At 40.2% G+C, this 21,556-nt stretch overlaps 1 protein-coding gene across 1 annotated transcript; it reads left to right on the top strand.

The window, feature by feature from the left end:
- The first annotated feature begins 17,510 nt into the window (after window positions 1–17,510).
- Window positions 17,511–18,674, top strand: LOC147899358 (F-box only protein 6-like). Its single transcript, XM_087377710.1, has one exon. The coding sequence runs from the start codon at window positions 17,511–17,513 to the stop codon at window positions 18,672–18,674; it is 1,164 nt and encodes a 387-aa protein (XP_087233836.1).
- Window positions 18,675–21,556: the final 2,882 nt, after the last annotated feature.

Below are 21,556 nucleotides of genomic sequence, written 5' to 3'. Positions count from 1 at the left end.
CAATAATGAATGGGTAGAAATAGACAAAAGGCATGCCTCCCTCAAATTTAAGCTTATTGTGACTATGATAGCCATGTTCCAATGTCTTGGAATTTGGATGTTTGAACATGTCAACCAATACATCTATTCCCTTTGTAAATAAGGGGTAAAAGGGATTTGTCATGACCAATCATCAAAGTTTCAAAGATGGAGGTGGCAAGCCCTCAAACCTAGTTAGACTTAGATCATGAAGGCCCTAAAATGAAGAAAATCTAGGTCTCATGATTGTTGCTGATTGCTCTGAGCAAAATATTCTTGTATACATCAAATCAAAAGCTTTGAGTGTTGCAAAGTGCTTTGTATTTGCTCCCGTAGCTTCCCTTTGGATCTTCTAGTTGCATGTGTTTAGTAAATGTAAGATTCATATGTAAGAGGGATAAATATCAAGTGTTGAGAGTGCTTACAAGTGCACACAATGCCCTGCCTCTTTGATGTAGATGCTTGCCATAAACAACAAACCATAGGCAACATTCATGAAATAAGACAACAAAATTTATGACATGGTAAAAGGGCAAGTTAGATATGGATCAAGTAGAGAGATATAAGGAGATAGCAAGGTGTACTAATATAGACATTCATGCAAGAGGTTGTTCAGTGAGCCTAAGATTTATGTGGTAAGGCATCTAACTATAGCCAATCCACATCATTAATGATGTAGACCTGAAGGCTAGCCTACATCATGGTCACTCACGGCAGTGAGGGGAAATAGAGAAGGGAAATAAATTGTGAAGCAGACTAAAAGCCCAAAGAATATATCTTAAATCTACTTTCAGATCTTCTCTTCACGATGGGAAAGATAGTTGATTCATAGAATTGTTCATAAAGTATTGTGCTTGGTGATCCACTTGCACACCTACCCTCCATAAATCAAGGTTATTGACCCCTTTAATCAAGGCCCCATTAAAGGCTCATGCTAGGTTGATCCCTAATAACTCACATGATTTACTCACTCACCCACCTTTTTTCAAATCCATTTCTCACACCTTTGTAATAAGGGTGGCTTGCACCATAACAACCATATCCCTTTGGGTTGCATAGCCATATAAAAGGCTGATTTTACATTGGTGTGATACCAAACTACAACCAATCCACATCATTCCTCCCTCCTTAACTTTGATGCTTCCCACATCATCAAGGAAGAGGATGAATCATGGGTAGCTAGCCACGTAAGACATGTGTCTTGTCCCATCATACTTGCTTCTCTCAATACCAATAGGTCTTATATGAGCATAGATTCCTTGCCAAGCCACATGCTCTAACAAGTGTAGTCTTACAGTGATCATGGATGATGGAAACATAAAGGTTACCGTGACTTCACAAACTTCAGAATGTCATTCGATTACAAGTACCACCTCAAAAAAAACCTCTTTACACGTGCAAGTGACACCCTAGCGTTGGTGTTGAGATAACTTGGTGCAAATGTTGGTGTGGCAACCATAAAAATAGGGATGTGTGGGTGGTGTAGAGCATTCTATGCTCAAATTACATAATGTCATGGGGACAAAAGATCAAATGCACTTTGAAGTTGTGCACTACAACAATGCCTAAAATATATAATATGTTGAAGGTGTCTTCAAGTGGAGGATGGCTAGGATTTTATAGTATCAAAAGTAGGTTCTTGCTTTCTGCTGCTCCCTACTCCTTTAGATGAATTGCCACATTTGCTCAAAATAGTGATTGATATTGATGCTTTCGATTGACCACCACAAAATGTGTCACAACAAGGAGTGGCCCTGCTTGATTATTGGCACAATCAAACTACCATGGAGAGCTTTATCCTAGAAAAACATAAGGGAAAATTGCATGGCCACAATTTGTAAATAATTTTATGATGACCTTCAGGTTGTTTGAAAGCAAACATCCGAAGCTGGTTGGCTAAATGGTAGGAACCTGTCAAATAAATAAATATAAATATATAAATATATCACCTTGCACCAAAATGGAAACAACAACGAATCATTGCTTGCTTGGAAAACATTCGTCGATGTGCAGCATGAAGGTCATAGGTAAGAGAATAGGAGGAGAATATCTATTGGAGAGTTGCTTGATCAAAACATGCATCTTCCAATGGACAACATTTGTGTGCGATGCCATGGATTCCTTGGCCATCAAAGGCAGTCCTCCAAGCTAGTCATCAAGAAGAAGAAGCGGATCATGCCAAGGATGGAACAAGCCTCCATGGTTTTAAATTCTGTACAATCCTTTGAAATATGCAAGTCCATGTGATCAACGTGATGCTTTCATTGCTAGGGTGGTGACATGAGAAGTTTGGAGCACTAAGCTACGTATTTCCATAAAATAAAGTCTCTTGCATTTTAGCTTGAAGTTGACAAGGTCGCCTCCAAAGATGAATGGAACACACACACACACTCTCTCCTCCCCTTGGGGACCCTTGTGATCCTAGGGTGTGCAAGGACCACTAAGTTCATCTAATGTGCTACTAGTAGTCACATGACTATACATGGGCCACATGCACACACACCTCCATCCCCTTGGGGACCATAGTGAATGAAGTGGATTATCAAGCTATGGATAATATCCTAGACGATGTATATATGAAGCTATGGAGTGGAATATGTGACCATGGACCTCTCTCCATTGGTAATTTTTTATTTTTAATTTTTAGTTTTTATTGTTGATCCACGTACTATAGAGACTATACATTGATGAATGGGATGGCCACCAACAAGCTTTAGTGCACATCTCATTACACACAGAGGAGATACTATTACTTTAGTGCCCAATTGGGACAAGTACCTTGGATGCCCTTTGGGACCACTTTTTCGAGTGGGAAAAGGGAGTGCATTACTTCGAGACAAAGTCTCGTTCTCTCATCTCTTCTCACTATTGTCTCTACTCACTAATGTTGGCTCTCACACTCACACTCATAGTCAAGGAGCTTAGTTCAAGGCTCAAGGAGCTTAGTACGAGGCAGTTGCACTTCGTTGCCTATAGGGTGGAAGAAAAGAGATACAAGGCGCTGTGACAAAATGTGTGAGCAATGAAGCGCAAGTGACTTTAGACTTTGGCTGGCCTCATCAATCTCGACTAGGTGTGAGACTGATTTCTATAGCGAGAACTTCCTCTACAGCTTATTTTTCGTGTTCTTCATCTCCTTCACAGCTTTGGCATTGCATTCCCAAGGAACCATTTGCCCACGAAACAAGGGAACTCTCAGACTACGTAGACCAATCTCTATGCCAGGGAGCTTATGACAGAACATGGAGCTAGCGTGCAATTCAGTGAGCCAGGAGCCATCAAAGACTAGTGGATTCCTACGCCAATGTCTTTTACTAGCTGCTTGGTTCGTTTGCTTATACGCAGTTCTATCTTGAGCTGTAAACCCGATCTCTCTTGTTAGCTCCATCTCCAATCTTTCTATACCTACCTTGCTATGTCTCTCTCCTTGCATCTGAAGAGAGCTATGTCGAACCATATAACTCAGTGCGTCAATCGAGCCACGCTAAGGTCTCTTACATTTTGTTGTATAGTTCAAAGCACTGTGTTGATGCAGCCATGGGTTTATAAGTTCAACGCGCCAGCTCTCCTACGGTGCAACACCTTATTAACAGTTGATTTGAGCGTATATCTGCATGTAGCGAGCTCTGTGCTGACAAACATTGGATAGCTTGTATCGCTTGTATAGCTTGTTATGCTTTGCCTCTGGCAAGCTCTCTTGGGTCCCTGAGCTATAGCTTTGATAGCGCTATACTCATGCAGATTCTCTATGGGTCCTTGAGCTCTATGTAGCATGAAAACATACTAAGCTATTTGTTCAATACGGGTCTTAGAGCCCTCTCACGCAGGCTCGCAGTCCCCCCACTACCCTGCTTCACATTTTTTTGTATGTTGTTGAATATTTTGTGACAAAAGGCCTCCATGCAGCTGGCCCCCTTCCTGAGACCCTCCTTCTCTGCATCATTACCGAGTTTGCACTAGTCGCCATGCCAATTGGTCTTCTTACAAGCTGAGTGTTTTGTTGTTCGTTGGCTCCTTCAAAACGCGTAGGATAATTACTGGCCACATGATTCAGTATCATACACATCGCCGTTGCTGCTTCCCAATGCTCGGAAGGTTAATCAACGAGTGATTTTAACTTGAGCTCCAGGTGTGAGCATCACACTTAAGGTTTAAGCAGTTATGAATGTTTTCCTAACCTTAGCCCAATAATAAGAAAAGGGCAAAGATGATCACCTTAGAAATAATCTTGTTTGGCACTTTGTATGGGCCAATTTTGTATTTGTTTTATTTGCAAGTTTGAGCAATATATTTTGTTAAGGACATAATTCATTTTGGGATCTAAGATATCATAAATACTCTAGATGAGGGAGCGTAAGCCACTCATCTATGGGGGGGAGATTGTACCCATTCTATTGTTGCTTCATGATGTGATTGTGTTTCTTCTTCTCCAATTGATTATGTGGTGAATTTGTGTGAAAAGATTACTTTTAGGTTTCAGTGGTATCAGAGCTTTGGTCACACTCTTGTGAAGAAATTAAAGCGAAGCTCCCTCATGTGGAAAGTGAAAGGGAGAGAAGTCCTCTAGAAGATTCAAGAGTACTATGTGACACTTATGCATGAAATAAAGCTCGTGGTCGTGGGGGAGAGAAATCTTGCATCGAGGGATGTGCGCATCGAGCCTTAGGCTTTGAACTTTGAAGATCGCACCAAGTACTCAACCCAGAGTCATCATCTCTGGAGCCTTGCAACAGCTCGTTCGTGAACTTCAAAGTAGTCTTCTAGACTTCTAATGCGCAGCCAGCCTATATCTTTATTATCTGGATCCTGTGCCCTCATTGAGTATTTTGCCAGCCATCGCGATTCGCACGCCGCCTCTCGTGCAGACTTGCAATCAAGGGCAGACCCACAGTCCTTCACCCGTGCGCAGACCCAAGTTGTCCCTTTTGTGCCTAGGATTTCTTTGATACATATATATATTATTTATTTATTTAAAAAAAACAAGGGGACCCCGAGGTGCAAAGGTCCTTTTAAAGGATTTTTTTTTTTTTTTTTTAAAAGAGAGAGAGAGCTCTAAAGTTCAGAAAAAGAAGCTTTCTTCTTGGCGATCTGCGATGCAAAAAGTGAGAGGCTACTCCACCAACCAGTGAAGGCGCATTTATTTAAAAAAAAGAGACAAAATCAAAATCTGAAGACACTTGAATCAAGAGGGCAATTGGGACCACAAATCATCGAGAAATTAATTGGAGATCAGTCGAGCGCATAAACGACTATGAGCGACATCATTGGTCACATATCTCCCACTCTAGTCCTTCCTACCTCCAATCAAAGAGCAAGATAAGTGATTTCTTTTGCTTTATATTTCCTTAGTATTTTCCGCCATCCATTTCTTACCATACACTCGAAACACACTTTTTCATCCGTTTAATTCTCATACACTTAGTATCTTTATTTTTCTCCGCTCCGCTTTATTTGTATTTATCGCATTATCATGGCACAGCAGCCACAACCACCCACGCTCCAAGAGCAGTTAGATGCACTTCAGGCATAGTTAGCCAATGAGCATGAGCATAGGGAGAGATTGGAAACGAAAATCAATGGTAAGAAAAGGAAGAGACATTCATCTGATGATGAGTCATCTGACGATGATACTATTATCAGGACAGTTAAAGCCACACTGAGAGCACAAAATTTGAGGAAGAAGAGTAAGATAAGTAGAAAAGCTTTCTCATTTCAAAATTTTGATGGAAAGAAAGAAGCACGCACTGTCTTGTCTTGGATCAGTCAGCTAGATGATTATTTTTCGGGGGAGAAATTCTCTGAAAAAGATAAGATTAAATGTGCTGCAAATCATTTAGTAGAGAGTGCTGCACTTTGGTGGAACATCACTAAGCACAGTAAAAGGCGACCAAAATCTTAGAAGTCTTTTTAAAAGCTCATCAAGCGAGATTTCCTTCCCTCACATTTCAAAGCAAAAGCTAGACAACAATGGGACACTTTCAAGCAGTTCGATAAGGAAACGATCTCCACATATACTGATACATTTTGGTAAACGTTGATCCAATTATAGTCCTTAGAGAAAATTAATGAGCGTGATCAATGAAGGAAGTATGTGGCAGGTCTAAAGTCTAAGTTGAGAGCCGAGATTAACATGTTTCATCCTCGCTCACTGAGCTCAACAATTTCTCTTACAATGAATTGTGAAAGGAAGAATGGGATCCCAAAAGAAGAAAAAGATCTGGAATGGCATGTACCCTTCCATAAGAAAAAGAGATTTGATAAAAAGCCCTTCTTTAAATCTAAAAATGGTTTTGTTCCACAGAAGACAGATTCTTCTTCGAAGACAAACGGTGGGACTTTTCCAAAGAAAGAAATAAGGTGTTTCAAATGCAACAAGCTGGGACACACAACCATTGAGTGTCCTGAAAGAAAGAAGACCCCGATAGCAAAAGTGCACATGATTGACGACGAAGCAGCCAAGCAAGAGGGAGGTAAGCATAATCGTCATGCTCTTCTAAAGATGAAAGGTTTCATTAATGGCAAAGAGGTTGTTATTCTACATGATGATGGTAGTCCACATGATTTCATTTCGGAAAGAACCTTAGCAAAGCTAAACCTAGAGTCTTTCCCATCTAACTATAAGGTCAAAGCTGCTTTTACCAAAACAAAATACAATTGCACTAGATAAGTCAAGAATCTTGAAATCTCAATCAAACCCTACAAGGATACACGAGACTTTTTAGTGGCACACCTACAGGGAGTGGACATCATCTTAGGAATGCCATGGAGGCATCAATACAATCCTAAGATAGATTACGATTCACATCAGATGTGGATTGAGAAGGACAAACGAGAAATATGTTTGAAAAGCTCAATAAAATCTGAGGTCAGTCCTTTACTCAACCACACACAAGCCAAAAGAGCAATTAGAAAACATGAGAAGACATATCTTATTTTGGTGAATACAGTTACGGCTACTCAGCCAAACACTAAGCCTATGCACCAAAAATTTCTTTCTCAATTTTTTGATTGTTTCTTAGAGGATTTACCGCCTGGACTACCATGTTCTCAACCTGAAGATCATAGGATAGAAATCCTAGCGGGCAATACTCCACCTTGCAAAGCTCCTTATAGAGTCAATCCAACTAGAACAAAAGGAAATTCAAAAGCAAGTGGAGGAACTGATAGAGAGAGGATTGATAAGACCCAGCAGTTCTCCTTATGGAGCACCTGTCTTATTAGTCAAAAAGAAAAATGGAACCTACCGAATGTGCATAGACTATCGTGCACTGAACAAAATCACAGTGAAGAACAGATATCCAATCCCTAGGATTGATGATCTTTTGGACAAATTGAAAGGGGCCAAGGTCTTCAATAAGACAGATCTTAAATCCGGCTATCATCAAGTTCGTATGGTAGAAGAGGATATATACAAGACTACTTTTAGAACTCAAACGGGACATTATGAGTTCTTAGTTATGCCTTTTGGGCTAACTAATGCTCTAGCTTCTTTGTAGTTGTAACCGATGCTAGTGGATATGGAATTGGAGCCGTACTTATGCAAGATGGACATCCAATAGCATATGAGAGCCAAAAATTAAAACCAGCAGAATGTAATTATAGCACATATGATAAAGAATTAACCGTTGTTGTGCATGCTTTACAAATGTGGAAACATTATTTGATGGGATCTGAGTTTCTTATCAGAACCGATCAGCAAAGTATCAAACATTTGTTAACTCAGCCACTAATATCCAATAGGCATATCAAGTGGGCATCATTTATACAGAGTTTTCAACCCATGATTCAGTATCAACCTGGAAAAGAAAATGTAGTTGCTGATGCTCTTAGCAGAAAGCCAAGTATTAATCACATCATTGCTATAGAGGCCCAACCTTTTGAAGGTATGAAGAATTCTTATCAAGGGGATCCAGACTTCTCAGATATCTGGAACAAATTAAAAAATAACAATTGGAATCCAATGATGGATACCTCTTTTATCAAAAGAAATTATGCATCACTCGACCCTTTAGACAAATTGTAATGGAGGAAATGCACCAACCACCATATATGGGACATAGGGGAGTGACTGCCACTTTACAAGTGATAGCAAGAGAATTCCATTGGCCTACTATAAGAAAAGATGTGGCTAAGTTTGTAGCTGAATGCATCACTTGTCAGAAGATCAAGAGTTACAAAGGCAAGACCCTAGGATTGCTAATGCCTTTGCCTATTCCTACGCAACCTTGGGAACAAATATCCATGGATTTCATAATAGGTTTTCCTACTACAGTGAATCAAAATGATATTATTTGGACGATAATAGATCGCTTTAGTAAGCAAGCTTATTTCATCCCATGCAAGAAGACTTTAACAACTCAGCAAGCTGCACATTTATTCATCAAGCATTTCTCTGTTCATCATGGCTTGCCAAAGACTATAGTGTCTGATCGAGATTCGAAGTTTTGTAGTAATTTCTGGACTGCATTATTTCATAATCTAGGCACTAAGTTAGACTTCTCATCAACTTTTCATCCAGAATCGAATGGACAAACTGAAGTTACAAACAGTACTATTCTGGATATGATAAGAGCTTATGCAAGAAGTCAACCAAAGACTTGGGAGAAATACATTCATCTCTTACAATTTGCTTATAATGATACTCCTCATTCTGCAACTGGAAGAGCACCCTTTGAGATTATCTATGGGAAGGTTTTACCTATTCCTATCACACGATTGACCCATAGAGTGGAAGCAGCAGATGCATTTACCCATGACTATCAAAATATTCTCAAAGAAGTTCGAGAAGCGATTGCAACAGCTCAAGAGAAGTACACGAAACAAGCTAATAAGAAACGAAAACATATGCTATTTCAAGAAGGCGATTATGTACTTCTTCAAATTGAGAAAAGAAGATTAAAGAGTCTTGAGAAATGGCCAGTAATCAAGATGTCACCACGTTTTTATGGACTATTCAAGGTGATTCAGAAAATCAATGATCTAGCTTATAGGCTTGAATTACCTGATAATTGGAAAATACATAATGCTTTCCATATCAGCCTCTTAAAGCCCTTCAAAGGACCTTTACCTATTCATCCTATCTATGAAGAGGCCCCATTGATTGTTGATGAAGAAGAAATTCTAGAACCCGAATGCATTGTTGATCATCAACAGGCCTCAACCCGAAAAGGAAATGTCTATACTAAATACTTGCTCAAATTTAAGAACCATCCAAGAGACGATGCTCAGTGGATGCTTGAGCGGTTCTTTCGAACTTTTCTAGACCTCCTTAGTTCCTATAATCAAATAGGCAACTGAGGTCAGTTGCAATCCAAGCAAGAGGGATGTTACGGAAATTATATTTATGATATATCTTGCTTTAGACATTATTATTTTTAGTCAAGTGTGACTATGGCAAAGTACTCCATAGGAGCACACCGGATGCAGCGGGGGTCCTAGTGGATACTTTGTGTGGTTAGTTGGGGACACCTGACTAGCTTGTGTTTTGCCATGCTAGATGATCGATATTGTGGGTGATTCCATGTTAATACTGATGTCGCTAGTGTCATTGGTGTTGTGCTTGATTATTGTGCTTTGAGTGCGGTTATGTTGGGATCAGTTGATTCAGTGATTCATTCAATCGATTGTTAATAACTAATGTAGTACAGGTGATGGAACTCATAGCGAGGATTGGAGTTAGTGCGAGGGTACCGATCGAGGTATCACACAGCGCATTATATATGGCCATGGGCCAATTTTGTATTTGTTTTATTTGCAAGTTTGAGCAATATATTTTGTTGAGGACATAATTCATTTTGGGACCTAAGATGGCTATGTAAAGCAAATCCCCCATTTTTGGATGAGAGGGATAATTTTGGCTCCTTGGTGCTTTTATGAAATATCATAAATACTCTAGATGAGGGAGCGTGAGCCACTCATCTAGGGGGGGGAGATTGTACCCATTTTATTGTCGCTTTCATGGTGTGATTGTGTTTCTTCTTCTCCAATTGATTATGTGGTGAATTTGTGAAAAGATTACTTTTAGGTTTCACATTAGCACATCTGTTAGCACATATATTATTAATAGGTTTTTTATTAGCACTTATAGCATATCTATTATCAGCACATGTGCTAATTATCATCTATTATTAACATATCTATTATTAGCATATGTGCTATTATCAGGTATGTTTATAACACAAATATTATAGCATATGTGTCAATCATCATATCTATTAATAGCATATGTGCTAACTAGCATATATATTATTAGGCTGGTAGCATTGTGAGATCAAAGGGAATAATTCTTTCTCCTTGAGCCACGTGTCATCATTTCCTTGAATGGAAAGAAAATGCATCTCCGTCAAACTGTCTGATCCATCCCCTTTTGATCATCTCAACCTAGCCTTCCAAATCTCCCTTCCTTCATCCATAGCCACTCCCCCACCCATTTCCTTCGCTCCATGACCTTCCGAAATGGATAGAAAGGGTTCATGAAGGAAGCAAGGAAGGAGATGAATAGAAGGAATGCATGGCAATCGAGGAAACGGCTGAAAAATCTGGGGAAGCCATAGTGGTGTTGGAAAGCAGTAAGTCCAACCTAGAATAACTAAGGTGTGTAGAGTATAGCACAGAGCTGTTGTATCAAAGCCATTTATGACCTCATAGGTATCTAGAGTGATTGAGAAAAGGTTTCTTCATTTTGGGAGACTCTCCAACCATAGGTATCTTGATGCAACACACAAGGTGCAAGAGTATGTGGACTGTTGGTTGAGTTATGAGGAGTTTAAAGGAATAGTGATCTATTTCTTTACAAAAGATACCTTTAATGACATAATAACCCCTCTCTATGACATTTCCCCAATCATCAAGATAGTCTAGATCAAATTGCTATTTTTTTGTTGTGCATTTAAGTTGGTTAAAATCTGCACCCTCAACATTATTGGTCTCACCGTTGACTACAAAAGTGTCACCAACACGCATAGCATTGCTTAACACATCATGATGGCCTTCAAAAGTTGTAGATGTATATGCATCTTCCTCATCTGTAGTAGGTTATATATTTGCCAAAGGTACCAACGTGTGAAAACCCCAAGGTTGCACATGTGCTTTGTTGGTTCCAAAGCCCATGCATGCATGCATCACAAAAGCATGACAAATGTTTGGTAGCAATGGATCTTGTGGGTTGTGACCACGAAAAATGTGTAAAGAACGTGAATTGGGAACAACTTCACAGTTCTACTTATTTTCCATGTTCACATCTCCTACCTTTATCTCTCAAAATACACGAGTACACTCCCTTTCTTTGGACGTGTAAGAGGCTATAGCTCCCTCGGATAAGTTGGCCTATAGGAAAGCAACAACATTGCTTGCACACTTTAAAATAGCACCATCTTTCTTTAGTTGTTCATGTGTTAAAGTTCTTTTAATAACAGCACTTGCTCCATCGTGCTCTCCTTTGCCGTGCCCACTTGCAAAGAAGTTCCAAGTCATTTCCATGCTTGTCATTCTGCCATACCTAGCAACAAAATAGAAGGTCCTGCAAGCCTTGAACTGGGAGGCAGCCTATCAGACCAAACCCAATGCCGTTTCAATGCAACTCCTTGTTCTTTCAACCACATCTAGTGTAACATGAAACAATGTTGTACAAATAATGTGTCATGCTGCCTATCATCTAAAATAAAGAAGTGAACTATTTTAATAACTTTTCCTACCTTAAGGTAGGAAGTTATATGCACAAAAATTGAGACCTATATTGAATGCCAGTGCATTGAATTAATCTCATTATGTTCTTTGAAAGCATAATTTTCTGTGAAGTCTACAATTGAGACGACCCCATCATCAAGGAATTTGAGAATACATTCCTTGAATTGAAGCACCTGCCACCATCGCGCTATGTAGTTGTGTTTGATAAAGTGCTTCACTTTACTTTTCAAGAACTACAAAAACTCATGTCTTTGGTCATGAGATCTTTCCTCTTCTTCTTATTTCCATGCTTGACTATAGTATCCACATATTCAAATACTTTCACAGTGATGGTTTTTCCTTTCTTCATTGTCTCCAAGGGGCAGTGGGCCAACTTATTTATGCCACAATCCTTGCATTCACCCGTTAAACACTTCCTATGATGGAAGGTTGCATCATTATGTGTTGGGAGAATCAATGACTCCCACAAATGAGTGATACCTTTGTAAGTGTGCAGAGTAGATGAACATATGTTGCTTGCGTCATCACTATTCACTAGTACAGACAATGCATTTGCATTGACATTTCAAATGGATGCCAAAATTTTTATTGCACATCGAGTTCAGTGCATCTTTTAGAAAGGACATTTGCACATGGTATTCGCAGTAACAAGTGTAGCGGTCCTTTAACTTGCGCACAAATAGAGGCTTCAAATATTCAAATGATCGCAATTGAATCTAGCACTCTAGATTTTTTTGTTTGAACCGGTGAAAGAGATCAACCTGCCATCAAAGGAATGTGCAATTGCTTGTTAGCAATTGTAGGTGGTGATGACCAATCGCAAGAGTTGACTAAAAAGCACTGCATGGACCAACTAGCATTACAAGTGCTGACAGGTAGTGCAGGTGCTAACAGGCAATGCAGGCGCTAATTAACATAGCTAGTAGGTGCAACAACAAGCATTGTGGATTCTAACAGGAATTCCTAGTACTAACAGGCATAGCAGGTGCTAATTAGCACAATTAGTAGGTGGAATATCATGCATTGCAAGTGGTAACTAGCATCTAGCAGTGGTAGATGAGAGTGCTAGTAAGCATTACACTTGAGCTAACAAGGATTACAGGTGCTAACAACCACTGCAGGTACTAGCAACCACAGGTGGTGCTCGCAAGAAGTATAGGTGCTAACCAGCATATGGAAGTGGTAGATGAGAGTGCCAATAAGCATTGCAAGTGCTAACAAGGATTGCAGGTCCTAACAAGCATTGCAAGTGCTAGCAGCTATAGTGCTAGCAAGAGCTGTGTGTGCTAAAACCCAACCCACAAGCGTTTTTTGCCAACACATGCAATTGTAGCATTAGCACATTCATGTTATTGCATGTGCTAACAAGCACATGCAATAGCAAGCAATGCACAATGCTAACTAGCATCTGGTAATGGTAGATGAGAGTGCTAATAAGCATTGCACTTGTGCTAACACAAGGAAGGAAGGTGTTAATAAGAATTGCATTTGCTAGCAACCACAAGTGGTGCTGGCAAGGATTATAGGTCCTAACTAGCTTATGGAAGTGGTAGATGAGAATACTAATAAGCATTGCAACTTCTAACAAGGATTGGAGGTGCTAACAAGCATGGTGCTAGCAATTATAGGTGGCGATGGCAAGAATGGCATGTGCTAACATGCACAAACATTTCTTTCTAGCACATGCTAATAAGAACATGCAATTCTTGTTATGACATGCCTATTATTGCATGTACGAACAAGCACCTCCAATAATTACAAGCATTGCATGTGCTAATTAGCATCTAGCACTAATAGATGAAAGTGCTAATAAGAATTGCAAGTGCTAATAAGGATTGCAGGTGCTAACAAGCAATGCAAGTGCTAGCATCTGCAAGTGTTTGTTGTGAGATGAGAGTGCTAATTGCAAGTGTTAGCCAGGAATTATAGTGCTAACAAGCATTGAAGGTGCTGGCAAGCATTGATTGTGGTAGCAAGCATTGTATGTGCCAAGGTGCCTATGACATTGGTAGAAGAGAGTGCTAATCTAGATGACAATTATAACTAGCATATGGCACCGACCAAAGGTGAGAGGAAACCATCCCATGGTTTCAGTTGATAGCACTTCACAATGGAAATCAACATATCATACTATAACTATCGTGTCAGTGGAAAGTTGCAGAGTAGGCATTGTCAATCATGCACTTTAGTAGGGTAGTACCTCAAACCTGAGGCTCCTCGAGAAGGTGCCTCGGGGCTTGATGTAAATATTTCTGCCAACTCTTTCTCGGCACACATCCTTCTTATTGGGGGAAACACACGTCTCGGCCTCTCAAAATGATTGTACAAGTTCCTTCATTTCATCACTAATTGGGCTAGTGTGGTATTGCTTCCAACATGCAGCCAATGAGAATAGTCCATTACCATCATCAATAGACCCTGGATCTTGCCTCATACAAGCTATGCCTAGGAACTTGATTTGAAGTACTCTTGAGACCTTTGCCAGGGGAATGCACTAATTGGAGTTCATCAGCATAATCAATGATGCCACCTCTTCCTCACCTTCAAAGGATAGGCACAAGAATGCACCTCCTTTGGATAATGCACAGTTTAATGTTCGTGCCATAGTTCCGTTGGGTGAAAACTTTGTAGGGGTGGGAAACTCACTTCCAATACTACCCATAAATGTCATTTGTGAGTTCATTCACCACCAGTTTGCATTTGAGGGAAAGCTCGTAAGGTACGCGACGTATAAGGCTAGGAATCCTACTTATCCTATATGTATCCGTGCCGATTTTACTGACCATTTTCTTGAACAATAACCCTAGTTGCGCCCCACTCATTTGTGGAGCAGTATAGGGATTACCTGGAACTTGAGTCATTTTACTGTATTGAGGGTGCAACTGTAGTTGAAAGAGGTAGCAGTGAGGGTGGAACATCAAACTATTCCTTGCATGTTAATGCAACAACTGCAGTGATTTTGGGAGAACCTTTTGAGGGTGCCATTACTTTCTTGCCCGAGACTAGTATAGCATGCTACTTTCCATGGGTTCCTCAAGAAATGAGGTCCAAGTTCAATGTTGCTACAACTATCACGCTTGTCATCATTAAAGTTGATTCCCAGGGTTCAAAGAACGACCACAGATGGACCGCGTAATGAGGATAGAGCTGCATTAAGTTTATTCACAGCAAATGCTCTCATTTAATGTCATTTTTTACGTTTGTTTTTGAAAACCGTAATGCTGCTTGCTAAAGCTGAACATAATGAAAGGGCAGAGAGAGAAACCCTTGGACAAAGGCACAAATGAAGTATTGGCGGAGAGAAAGACGACACTGAATGACAAAAGGAAGGCAAGGCTTTGATAGAGGCGCAGATGAAGAACTGGAGGACACGAAAAGGAATGAACGCAGAAAATAGAGGTGGTGAAGGCTTGGCAGCAGCAACAAAGTAAAGGACGACGAAGTGGTTGGAACAAAGAAACCAGAGGGCTTGGGGATTAACGAAGTTCATCAAGACCCTCACTCCAGTCAACATCGAGCGAGCGAAGTTTGCCAATCACAACAAGCCACACAATGTTGGGAGATGCATGGACGAGTGACGCTTTTTCCATTTTGAGGTAATAAAAGTTAAACATTTTTTCCCTTGTGGAAATGAAAGAGGCAAGACTTGAGGGCTTCGCAAAGACATTTCCAAAAGCATCCAAGGTTTGGCCAGTTGGGTTACATTCAATTTTCCCTTTAATTCAAAATTCATATTTTCCCCTACGATTATATTAATTGCAAGAATTACGTTAGTTGTGAGTCATTATGAAAAAAAATAAGAAAAGTTTAGAAGAAAAGTTTAGATCACATTCAATTAGGTTGGGATGTTATTAAATGAAATAAATTTAGCTCTCAAGCATCACTAACGTCACCCCTCTTGCCTCCCCCCATCCACCGTCATGCTTGATTTCTACTATAAGAATGCTTCCATCCGCACCCAGGAAGAGCAGATCGCTGCCAACCTCGCCATCACTAACGCCACGCAGGAATAGCCTGCTCCTCTGTGAGCCATCACTAACGTCACCCCAGATGGTGAAATCATACACACAAAGGCAATTGCGTGCACACATGTACGAAACATTCCATGTGCATGACTATCCCGTTCTCATGAAATTCATGAAGGAGTTGAGCTTGCACACTCTTGCGCTCATTCACTAACATTAACTGCCAATCAAGTCTGCATTACGGTTTTCAAAAATAAACGTAAAAAATGACATTAAATGAGAGCATTTGCTGTGAATAAAATTAATGCAGCTCTGTCCTCATTACACGGTCCATCTGTGGTCGTTCTTTGAACCCTGGGAATCAACTTTAATGATGACAAGCGTGATAGTTGTAGCAACATTGAACTTGGACCTCATTTCTTGAGGAACCCATGGAAAGTAGCATGCTATACTAGTCTCGGGCAAGAAAGTAATGGCACCCTGAAAAGGTTCTCCTCGAATCACTGCAGTTGTTGCATTAACATGCAAGGAATAGTTTGATGTTCCACCCTCACCACTACCTCTTTCAACTACAGTTGCACCCTCAATATGGTAAAATGACTCAAGTTCCAGGTAATCCCTATACTGCTCCACAAATGAGTGGGGTGCAACTAGGGTTATTGTTCAAGAAAATGGTCAGTAAAATCGGCACGGATACATATAGGATAAGTAGGATTCCTAGCCTTATATGTCGCGTACCTTACGAGCTTTCCCTCAAATGCAAACTGGTGGTGAACGAACTCATAAATGACATTTATGGGTAGTATTGGAAGTGAGTTGCCCACCCCTACAAAGTTTTCACCCAACGGAACTATGGCACGAACATTAAATTGTGCATTATCCAAAGGAGGTGCATTCTTGTGCCTATCCTTTGAAGGTGAGGAAGAGGTGGTATCATTTTCAAATTGTTTCTTGACACATGAATGCTTGCTAAAGCTGAACATAATGAAAGGGCAGAGAGAGAAACCCTTGGACAAAGGCACAAATGAAGTATTGGCGGAGAGAAAGACGACACTGAATGACAAAAGGAAGGTAAGGCTTTGATTGAGGCGCAGATGAAGAACTGGAGGACACCAAAAGGAATGAATGCAGAAAACAGAGGTGGTGAAGGCTTGGCAGCAACAGCAAAGTAAAGGACGACGAAGTGGTTGGAGCAAAGAAACCGGAGGACTTGGGGATTAACGAAGTTCATCAAGACCCTCACTCCAGTCAACATCGAGCGAGCGAAGTTTGCCAATCACAACAAGCCACACAATGTTGGGAGATGCATGGACGAGTGACGCTTTTTCCATTTTGAGGTAATAAAAGTTAAACATTTTTTCCCTTGTGGAAATGAAAGAGGCAAGACTTGAGGGCTTCGCAAAGACATTTCCAAAAGCATCCAAGGTTTGGTTTCAAAGCCAGTTGGGTTACATTCAATTTTCCCTATAATTCAAAATTCATATTTTCCCCTTATTATATTAATTGCAAGAATTACGTTAGTTGTGAGTCATTATGAAAAAAAAATAAGAAAAGTTTAGAAGAAAAGTTAAGATCACATTCAATTAGGTTGGGATGTTATTAAATGAAATAAATTTAGCTCTCAAGCATTACGTTAGATTTAAAATGCTAATGTAGCAAACAAAATAAGGCAAAAAATGACGCATTTTTCTGTTTACATTTGACGGGAAGGCAAAAAAGCAAGAGAACACCGACCTGAGGGGTCGGAGTATGTGGGAAAAGCGTTGTGAAGCTTTTCAATGTTTTAGGGAAGGATAAAATGCGGGTGCATTGTGGACACAAGAGAGAGAGAGAGAGGTTGGCATGGCTGAGGAGCAGAAGGTGCCGCAGGAGTTGCAAGAAGAAATCCTGGCCTTTGTGCCTTTCCGTAGCCTCTGCAGATTTGCCCTTGTTTGCAAAGCCTGGCATCGCCTCCTCTCCTGCCCTTCCTTCCACAAATTGCGTACACAGCAGCAATTGCTTCGCTCCCCTGCTCCCGAAACTTGGATTTTGCGTGACCACCCCTTGCGCTCCACCCCCATCCACGCCTGGGACTTTCGTTCCCACTCCTCCTTCTCCCTCAACCTCCCCTCCCTTCCCCCCACTCCCAAGCGCACTCACTCTGCTTCCTCCCATGGCCTTGTCTGTGATGATACTTCCCCGTGTAATGACCCCCGTCTCAGCTTTACAGTCAGGAACCCTGCAACCCTTTCCCGGACGCAGGTTCCCCGCACCCAGTTTCATACGAAGACAAGATATAATGACATTCGCGTCAAAATGGTCGTGGATCCCTTATCGGGTGCCTTCGAGCTCATAGTGTTCAACTACAGAGAGCTTTTTATAGGGGAATTTCCTGCGATTGAGCTCTTTGATAGCCGCACCGGCTTGTGGCAGAGGCGGCGTTGCTCCTCAAAGCGAATAACACCACCGGCAAAGTTTGGGTATGGCTCGTTCATTCAACAGCGGTGGGAGCAGTGGGTTGCTTACGATCATGGAGACAAGAATTGGGTCGAGTTAAATTTACCATCGCTACCAATCCCGATCGTGCGCTATGTTAGAAAGGAGTACGTCTTCTTCTACAAGGAGCAAATCGCCATGGTAACTTGCCACTGTCCACGGGATTCTCCTCCAGGATTCCAAGTATGGCAACTCGAGCAGCAACAATGGGTGCTCAAAGTCCGCATCCCTTGCCCGCTTGAAGGAGAGCCAGCCTTTTGGCCTTACCCCCTTGGATGGGATGAAAAGGTTTGGAGCAAATGGGATGTAGTAGGAGATGTCTTGTGCATCTTTGATGCCTATTCTCGGCATCATAATTTCATGAACGATGATTCCTTGAACGAATCGTTCGCTGTCATCGCCATTGATTTAGCCCATAGCTCATGCCACATGCAGCTTCTTACTGGATCGGCAATGTGTCACTTGCCCAGATCGGTGTTATTGCAACCGTCCTTCATCGAGCCCTTCTGTCTCAACACGCGCTCCTCGTAACTTGATCTTGGGTTAACCTTATGCTTCGCCGACTCAGAGATGCTTCTCTTACCTGTAGGAGCATCTCTTAAGTGCAGGTCCTCCACAAAATGGTACCACATGCATTTGTTACATCCCACATCTTGTATGTGCGAGAAACTCATATTTATGGCTTTTGTGTGTGCTTTGTCAAATTAATGGTTCTTCATTGCCATAAGATTTTGAATGATAGATACCCTATACATGTTTTCTTAGAGAGCATGGCAACATGTGGTGAAGACACATAAAAATCACAACATATTGTAACACGTGTGCTCTCAGTGGATGAGGTATCCCTCGCATGTAAGGAGAATTGGAGTGCATATGATTTTATGAGTTCGAAGAGACAATATGTTGAAACCATCAAGGCCCTATAACATAAGTTTATACCGTTTGGAAATCTAAGTTTCTTAAAAGGATTCAATGTTGTAGCTAGGGTAGAAAACCACATCCAATGCACTAAATAATGGTGATCAATGGTTAATACAAAACGTACTTTTAATAAAGAGGAGGATGAGCTTGAATTGCTCAGTGGATAGAGTTTAGTTAATAGGATCTATCCATCATACTCATGAGTACCAATTTCTAGCATTTCTATCCATCACACTCATAAGTAGCTAATAGGATCCCCTATTACTAGCTTGGTAAGAGTTTAGCTACTTACTTGTTTCTTATGAGTGTGATGGATAGAGTTTGGCTGCTTATTTGAGGCTAATTGGACTATATCATCATCTATGGGACTAACATTGAAGGTCCCTAAACTCACCTCTCCTAGTAGAGCTCTGTGTTCTTTTGGGATCAATTGTGCCTTAGCATGATTCAACTTTCATTTCTTATGAGTGTGATGGATAGAGTTTGGCTGCTTATTTGAGGCTAATTGGACTATATCATCATCTATGGGACTAACATTGAAGGTCCCTAAACTCACCTCTCCTAGTAGAGCTCTATGTTCTTTTGGGATCAATTGTGCCTTAGCATGATTCAACTTTCATTCTAGATCAAGATCCTAAGGTACCATAGTGACATTCGCAGTAGCATGTGGATCCTCAATTGTTGGCGGGATTATCTACTCTTCTAGATCATCCATTGAGACATTGACATCCTCTACTGTCATTTTTCAATTTTTGAAATAAGAGAATTATGTGCATTAATGGGTTGCATAAATTTATTAAAAAATTCACTAGCAATGTGATAAGAAATTTAAAGGTTACAAGACTTAACCTTTGAATGCACTCAAATATCAATTAAAACAAGGAACTTATAAATTGCATATGTAAAGCTACAAATTTAAAATGACATTGAAGTAAAATAAACTAGGAAGTTGTCGTATTTAAATTAGATTACAAGGACTTTAAATTAAACAACACTCACTTTTAAGATATCACCTAAGAATATAAAGTGCGGGACTTATAATGTAAAGTGGGGATACACAAATTAAAGCGTGGTAGTTCTATATCAAAGTACAAACATATAATTTAAAGCAGGTGTATAAACTATAGCATGGGACATATAATTACTCTATAATTACAGCATGGGATGTATAAAATAAGGTGTGGGATTTTATGTTAAAGTGTGGGACTTTTAAAAGAAGATACATTAATTAACAATATTAACTTATAGAACTAGCAATGAGAGGGCACAAAGTACTCAAATAAAAAATATACAAGTGCACTAGTGTAATCATCATGGTTTGTATACAAGAAATGCTATTTCATTCAACACATTGAAGTGTAAAAATCAGTCAATCATTTACATGTCTAAGTACTTGGTTGGTACTGGATTGTAGTCTGGTACAAAAACTTCAAAAATTCAACACCCCAAGTTTGTGATTTGTTGAGAAATTGTTTTGAGTATTGAGTGGAGCTATTGCTATCCAATAATGGATAATGCACTTAGTTCTTATTGGAGTCATCATTATCCAATCACAAATACCTAAAATGCATTGCTTCACTTATATTGGAGGAATGTAACATACCGTTTTATGCATGCAGATCATTATGTAGGACATGTGTTGGTGCATGTATAGTGAATACTGCACCACTGGTGCACCCAAAATGTCCAAAACATGAAGATGTACACATGAAGCTCTCAATTTTATATCCACAATATCTCGGTGTCCCACCAAAGACGGACCTCATCCATCATGTCTACGATAGCTTAACCATCTATCCAAGTGGTTTTCATTCCAATATATAAATAGAATCATTGGATTTTGATCAATTACCAGACCTATGTTTCTAATAATGCCTTGGGCATTGGACATGTCCCAGCATGGTGCTTCCTCCAAAGCATTCACTTGCAAATTCTTAGGTTTTGAAGGAATATCTTCAAGACCTTGCAAGAGTAAATCCTTGTAGGCTCAAAAGGATAATCCCACATCTTGTCATCAGAGAAGCATGTGTTGAGAATGCATTCCTATATGGAGGAGACACTCCACACTCCTGGACACCAATTTTGTGAATCATGCAAGACTTTTCAAATAGGAAACAAGGTGAATTACGTTTAGTAGGCCTGCCTACTAGAATGGTTAATGATATGTTCTTACACCCGATCCATGCATTCTATTTTACAACAAATACACACATTTCATCTGTTAATGTTTCAGCCATCGCTTTGCTATATTTCAAAAGCTCATTCTTCAAATTTAACCCTCACCAAGTTGCAAAAGCCCAATTTAAGAACATACTCTAGAAACTTAATTTAAGAAAACAGTCTCAGCATGACGGCCTTTGTAATGATTTGCAACTGTAAGGTTGCAAACACAATACTTCAAAAGAATCGCCATATTCAGATGCGAGTCTCCGTCACCAGCACATTGAGAACAAAGTCCAGACAGTTAATTTTCAAAGCCTAATTACACTTCC

Source organism: Dipteris shenzhenensis, chromosome 8, assembly GCF_047967505.1.
Source record: "Dipteris shenzhenensis isolate YYH24624 ecotype China chromosome 8, Dip_SZ_1.0, whole genome shotgun sequence".
NCBI classification, from domain to species: domain Eukaryota; kingdom Viridiplantae; phylum Streptophyta; class Polypodiopsida; order Gleicheniales; family Dipteridaceae; genus Dipteris; species Dipteris shenzhenensis.
Note: the sequence above shows the minus strand (reverse complement) of the source record. Positions and strands in the feature narration are given on the sequence as shown.

Bases quoted from the DNA above. Each gene is read 5' to 3' on its own strand.
- LOC147899358 (XM_087377710.1), top strand. From the start codon at position 17,511: ATGGCTGAGGAGCAGAAGGTGCCGCAGGAGTTGCAAGAAGAAATCCTG.